Source organism: Anoplophora glabripennis, unplaced genomic scaffold (genome assembly GCF_000390285.2).
Source record: "Anoplophora glabripennis isolate ALB-LARVAE unplaced genomic scaffold, Agla_2.0 scaffold3058, whole genome shotgun sequence".
Taxonomy (NCBI): domain Eukaryota; kingdom Metazoa; phylum Arthropoda; class Insecta; order Coleoptera; family Cerambycidae; genus Anoplophora; species Anoplophora glabripennis.
The window spans coordinates 1-7,561 of record NW_019419131.1 but is presented as its reverse complement, the minus strand read 5'-3'; the positions used below and the strand labels follow the sequence as shown (position 1 = coordinate 7,561).

General features: G+C 32.0%; 1 protein-coding gene across 1 annotated transcript; it reads left to right on the top strand.

Annotated features, from left to right (window-relative positions):
* Positions 1 to 1,399: 1,399 nt before the first annotated feature.
* Positions 1,400 to 6,498, top strand: LOC111692734 (protein krasavietz-like; the record flags this gene model as incomplete). Its single annotated transcript, XM_023456838.1, has 4 exons — positions 1,400 to 1,737; positions 1,807 to 2,034; positions 5,682 to 6,008; positions 6,185 to 6,498. Coding segments are annotated over 3 exons (893 nt in total), but the record flags the coding sequence as incomplete, so codon positions are not given.
* Positions 6,499 to 7,561: the final 1,063 nt, after the last annotated feature.

Here is a 7,561-nt window from a genome sequence, read left to right as displayed (position 1 = left end):
ATTAAACAAAAATTGTGTTGTTTGAAAAGAGCCATCATTATTGTGCTCCCATTGTATTGTTTGGCGGCGGTTTATTTGAATGTGTATAAAAATGTTTTAATTCAATTGCTAAGATGATTTTGAGCATTTTGCGGATCCTTGGACACAAGTTGTTTTTAGTTTTATTAAGTTATATCTTAAAAACACCAGATTTTGATGAGACTTATCGGGACGTCTTGCGTGGAATTCAACTCTCGCATTGTGTAAACCTAAGCCGCCAACATGAAGAAAAATTAATTCAACTTTCTCTTGTGGAGTAAATAACTGATTCATCTTAGCAACTGAATTAAAACACTTTTTATACACATTCAAATACAACAGCTGTCAAATAACACTGACAGTACAATAATGATGGCTCCTTTCAAACAACCCAATTTTTGTTTAATTTCCAAGACCTGCTATTGCTGTGTTAGCTTCTTTTAGTTCCTGCCAACTACAATTTATTCTCGTTGTTTTTGCTGATTGTTCTAAAACGACTACTCTAATAAAGAAATGTGATATAATATTTCCTATTTAAAATTTGAAGGTTTGTCAAATTATGTAAAAATAATACGTTGTTGCCATTTAAAGAAATATCGTTTTAGTAGCTACTGCAGAAATCTGGCAACACCGGAAAGAATTATTTGTAATTTTTTTTTAATCCCAAGTTATTTTCTACAACTTTGCATTTGGAAGTACTAGTCTATCACTTCAAATAAAAGAGTTGGCCTACGCAGGTTTTAAAAAAATAGCACTGTATTTACACAAAATCGTCTTTAAAGAAACGAACACCAATAATTATTTTTTTATTATTCAACTTATGTTGTATCAATGAAAAAAAAAATGGATGGTGTTTTGTATCAATAAACAACTACAAAAAAATAATTTTTGGTATTTGTCTTGTATTTTTTCTAAAATTTTGCCGTGAATACATATTTTTTTTAGCTTTATGTAATTTTCATACAGGAGAGAAAAAAAAATAAAAAAAACTATCTTTCTAATAAAACATATTAGAGGTGAGAGTATTTTCCCTATTATTCCTATTTATTAAAAATATGAACAAGTATATTACACAATCCAATTTATTATTGTAATTACACAATAGTTTTAGTTAATAAATAATTTAATGATAATAATAAATAATAAAGAAAATCAAGAGCAACTTAAATCATGTTTAATGATTTTTATTATAAACACGATTGGCATTATATCTAAATCAAAATTCACTAAAAAGTTGAAAAATTAATGCCATTGCTATTTTTGCAATTTCTTCAGGAATTTATTGTCGTCAATAAATTGATATCAATTTTGGTATTTATTACACAACTAATTCAAGGTTAAAAAATGTATCAATTTATTTGACTGTATAATGTCCATCTAGTAAAAAAGAAACTTCCATTTCAGGATGAAATAAAGAAGATATTAATGTTTGTTAAGTATTTCCAACCGTCTGATAGGAAAAAATTGTCTGTGATGTTGTACATCTGGATAGCGAACGGCAGCGTGCCGTTCAACGCCATCCTCGTTCTAAATAATTCTCACTTGGTCAAAGATAATCTCGCATTGGACTTCCTCATTGACATGTTCAAAGCTTGGCGCCAGGAGAAGGGAGTGAACTCCCTGCATTCGGCCATCAAGAAGTCCAACATTGAATCCCATCTCACGAGTTTTATACCAGACACGAAACAGTCACAGCAGTACTTCCGAAATGCTTTTCAGGTAACGACAGAGATCTCGTGTTAACGTAACGGAAAGTAACGTGCTGACGGGGACGCTTTCTTTTTCTAGGACAACGGTCTAGAGGAAATACTCAAACTATACAACGATCAGCACCAACAGCAGGCCAAGAAGGAGCTGCAAGTGCTGTTGGCTGACAGCCTGGGCGAGAATAAACCACAGCGCGAGATAATAAACGAGATAAAGGAAATAGCCTCCAAGGAGAATATCCAGGAACACGAGACGGTATGCATCATTTGGACAACTGTTATGGACATCCCGGAATGGTCCAAAAAAGAGGTTAGTAAAATGAACATATGATGGTCCCCTCAACAGACTGAGATTTAATTGTTGAATAATTTTATTAACAGTGACATAGCTAAAGGCACTGTCGCTAGAAACCCCAGAATTTCGATGCCAATTAAAAAAAAATGGGTAGGGGCGTTTGATTCCTAATTGTATTTAAAAAAAATTCATTTATTTGTAGACATTTTCAAATTCGGAAAAATTTTTACATTTGTTTAAATCAAAAATAATTTTAAAATTGTTTATTTTATAAACTAATGCCCATTTTGCATCTAATGCTCTTAACAGGGTATATACTAGACGGCCACAAAAATCGACTATTTTTTTTGAAAGATATAAGTATCGAAAATATTCAGAATGACGAAAAAAAATATCGTGAGAGTTTGAGCCCTTAATATTAGTTTTAAGAGGTCTATCATCGCTAGTTTCGATTTTTTATTCCTGATCCCATTTTTGCGTCAAAACTGCCGAAACCATCGCGGTAAAAAAAATTATCTACATAGACGTACGCGGGAGCGCAAATGGCTCCATCTGTCGTGCTGACACAACTGTGCCATTCAAATGGCCACAGTAGGAAGCGACCTGCTATATTGCAGGTACTTGTTGCACGACTGCCACCCACAGAGGGCGAAGATAATGTTTTAATTGCCAGTGTTGCGAGAAACAACTACTCTGAGGGCTATATGCCCCTACCGGTATTAAATTATACTCGCAACACCTAGTGTTGTCTCACCTATGACGCACTGATGAGGACTAATAAGTCCGAAACCGGTCTGTGCCTGGTGGGTTAAACTGGCGAACGATCCTAGCTGTTGCACTAGGTGTTGCGAGTATAATTCAATGCCAGTAGGGGCATATATAGCCCTCGGAGTAGTTGTTTCTCGCAATACTGGCAATTAAAATATTTACATATATTTTTGAAGGATTGAATGCCCTACAAAACAGGTGTGATTGAAAATTTTCGGCAGACGAGCCGTTTCCATGTAATTAAGCCTTGAAAATTGATATGTTTTTTCGATTTGACTTTTTAACTTTGGAATTTTGTAAATAACGAACAAATTAATATCTGAAAAAGAACAATACAGATTTTCAACGAAAATTTAATGCTTACAAAAAAGTCCCTTAACATTTTTGCATAAATTTAATCCTTCAAAAGTTCTTCACGATTGAAGTTGAAGTAAAAATAAAATTTTTGTTTTTTCGTTTTGGACCCAATTTTTTTCACTCGATGGAACAAATTGATGCTATACATCATCGACAATTATTATTCTATAATCACCAAAAATATCCAAAATTCATAATATCTTTTATAAATTCATTCTTGCTCAATAGCTATTTTTTCTACAAGAACGTAGTTTTTCTGTTTCAAAATAATTTTAAAAATAACAGTCATGTAGTTTTACTACTGAAAATTATTTATTTATGTTATATTCATTAATATATTATATACGAATTCGCGTCTATCAACTTTCCTCCCTTACCCCTCTATTTATCTCGCTTTTCCTCAACTTATTACGCGCTATGACGAGTAAGTAAAAATACTCCCCCTTCTCCTTAATAACCGCAATGCAACGTCTATTAATAATAATAATAATAATAAAGCTTTATTTTCATATGCATTACATAGAAAACAGGTCAAAAACACAGGTCAAAGTTAAATATAAAAAACATCAGTAGAGTACAGTACATATACAAATACAAAATCCTAGATGGAGAAAAAAGAAAAAAAACAGATACAATCTGTATAACTAAAATAATAGATTAATAAATTATTGTACAGCATTATTCTGTAAATATTCCTCTAAATTGTAGGGGCAGATAGCAACTAGATATTCTCTAACTTTTTTTTTAAATGTGTATATATTCTTTGCATTACGAATATCGATTGATATTACGATATCGATATTACAAACGGGGAGTGAGTGAAAATGGCCTTGAATCTTTTTATGAGCCATAATCTGATTTTTCTTTCATATAAATGTATACAATATTGTAAATAAATAATTTTCAATAGTAAAACTACATAATTGTTATTTTTAAAATTATTTTGAGACAGTAAAACTACGGTCTTGTAGAAAAAAGCTATAGAGCGAGAATAAATTTGAATATATTATGAATTTTGGATATTTTTGGTGATTATATTGATAGAATAATAATTATCGATGATGTATAATGTCAATTTGTTCCATTGAGTGAAAAAAATTGGGTCCAAACCGAAAAAAAAACAAAAATTTCATTTTTACATCAACTTCAATCGTGAATAACTTTTGAAAGAGTAAATTTATGCAAAAATGTTAAGAGACCTTTTTTGTAGAGCATTAAATTTCCTTTGAAAATCTGTATTGTTCTTTTTCAATTAATTTGTTCGTTATTTACGAAATTCTAAAGTTAAAAAGTCAAATTGAAAAAACATATTGACGGTTTGGCATTTTGACGCAAAAATGGGGTCAGGAATAAAAAATCGAAACTAGCGATGATAGATCTCTTAAAACTAATATTAAGGGCTCAAACTCTCACGATATTTTTTTTCGTCATTCTGAATGATATTCTTGATATATCTTTCAAAAAAAAAATTGTCGATTATTTTGGTCCAGTCTAGTATATACCAATCTGGAAAATATGCAATTATCGGGGAATTTCATAGATCAGAGAAATATTAGGGAATTTCTCAAAATTTCATAGAACTTCTTCGAATGCGAATTGTAGTCAGTATTTATGTACAAGTTACTGGCGCTGGGTGTCATGTCACGGAAAATTAAATTCATGATTACTTTTTTTTGTGGGACAAAGTTTTAAAGTTATTTTTGATATATTAACTGCTCAGTAAATTTATTTTACATTAAAAAAAAGAATTACTCAAAACTAAAGTCGACGATTTTGCATTTTGCACTTAAGTGACGTTTTTTTCCTGATTTGAAATCTATTTTTCTTACACAATATAAAGGGATTATATATCTTATGTTATCTAAATCTTTAAAAATTGTATTGTTTCGTTAAATATTTCCAGCGATATTGCAGTTATCGTGTTAAATTTAAAATATTTAGCACATGCAAAATCTGGAATATATTAAAAACGCCAGTACTGGCATTCTGCTACCTTAATTGGCTGAATGTTATCGTGAGTTGTTACAATTTACTTGAAATTTTTTTATCATACAGTATGTCTGTTAAGAGGGCTCTATAGCAAATAGGTAACCAGTAATACATTTTTATAGATTTTATTACACAGTTTGCCTAAATATCAATTAATGCACAAATAACAGACTTTCCTCCATTCTAACGCAGATTTTCTATAAAATGGAGTTAGTTTGAAACTCAAATTATATTTTGTTGTAAAGAAATTTGTAATTTGTCACTTTTGGATATCGGGCATCGTAAACTACAAATTTTTTTTACACCAAAAAGTAATTTGAATTTCAAACTAAATCCATTATACCGGGTGTCCCTTTTTATAAAATACACGTGAATATCTCTTAGTTACAATACTTACTCCTGTAACTTTCAAACAGTGGATAATTAAAAATAAGAATATAAATTATAAAACCTGCCTTTTAACTGAAATTTTTTGTACTGTAGGTAAACATTGAACGTCGTCTCTTGCGATACTTTAACTCATAATTATTTTCTTAATCTAATTTCAGGAGCTTGTAACCGAACAAGCGGTACGCCACCTGAAGTACTACACGAACCTGTTCTCCGCCTTCAGCCAATCAGCCCGCGCGGAACTGAACCTTCTGCTGAAAGTACAAGACTACTGTTATTCCAACATGACATTCATGAAGGCGTTCCAAAAGATAATAATGTTGTTTTACAAGACGGATGTTATCTCAGAACAATCCATTTTGAAATGGTACAAACAGGATTACAACGTTAAGGGTAAAATGATGTTCGTCGAACAGATGAGAGAGTTTATTGATTGGCTGCAAAATGCCGAGGAAGAAAGTGATTCTGATGGTGAAAGTGATTAGGTAAGTGTAAACGGTGTACTATTCACGGATCTAGGCTAGGTTTTTAACAATTTACGCGATTTTTGTAGCGATAAATATGTAGCGAATTCGTTAGCGATAAAATTACAGCGGTAGTTATCGCTGCCGCTTAGCGATCACGCTGCGGGAACTCGTTTGATTCGTTTGTTTTGTTCTAGGTGAGTTGGATCCTCGAAGAAAAAATATCAGTGCCACCTATCATTTTTTAACAACAACAATAACATTTTTTCCAATGTAATTAAATTATTATAATATGTATAAACATTTCTGGTGCCTTACTATGTTGGTGTGTGGCAGGCAATAGTTGACCGGGGCTATGTAATATTGACTTATTTTAAATTAATTCATTAAAGTATTAGTGCATCGGAAAAAATGATATTCATGTGAAGCGTCGCCAATAAATAAAAGTCATAACTCAATGTTATATATGATTATTGTCAATTTTTTTAATATACAAAGAAATTTTAAATAATCTGTGTTTTTAATTTTGCAAACTTCTACAGAGCGGTCAGGTACTAGTCGTCCAGACGTCTCCAATAGATTCTATGTTGAAAACTTAAAAATTACTCAAATAAAAGTTTGCCGAAAAATTCTATTTCCGAGATAAGGGCGTTGGGGTTGAACATATTCAAAAATGACCTTCGAATATTTAAATTCTATTAAAATCATCTGTAGTCGACAATTCTTATTTTTTTTTCTTAGATATGGTCAAAGGTAATACGGGGATTGTCTTTTATATTTCGAGAATGGACGGTCCTGGTAGTGACATATAACAACCGATGTTCCTATCGTAAAATTCGACTTTATCAGTATACAATGACTTGAAAAATTTGTCTCGTCCAAAAAATGGGGTTAAGTCGTGAACATTTCCGTGCGATTTTTTTTACAACTTTCGACAAGAATTGTCTGATGGAACTTAATTCAACTTTTGGCGATGAAGCACCATCAAAAATCACTATGTCGGTGGTATACGGAATTCAATCGTGGTCGTGCTTGGCTCAGACGAATTTCGTGAAGGTCGTCCAAAATCGATTGTTCCAGAAAACAGATGCTGTGCGTGAACTGATATTGTAAGATCGTCATGTGACTTATCGTGAGATTAACCAGTGGGACCAGCATATGTACATTCAATATTGCATGAACATTTGGTCGCCAAAAAAATTTGGTCGACTTGGTTCCCGTATAATTTGATAAACGCTCAAAAAAAGTGGCTCGTGTCGATTGGTCGAAAAAAATGCTCAAGAAATACAATTATGGTACTTCAAAACATGTCTATGACATTGTAACGGGTGACGAGCTGTATGGGTCTTTCAAGATGAGCCAAGTCCAACATAAGTTGTTTGCACACGAAGTATTTCTAAAAACCGGTCAATTCTGAATAGACCGATCGAAATAACTCGTTCAGAGAGGAAAAAATTGAAAATTGTTACCTGGACTTAAAAGTGGAAAACCATTTTCATATTATAAGCCCCTTTACCAAAAGGGGCTTATAATAAACGAAAATTCTTTTTAAACGATTACAATAGTAAAATTAT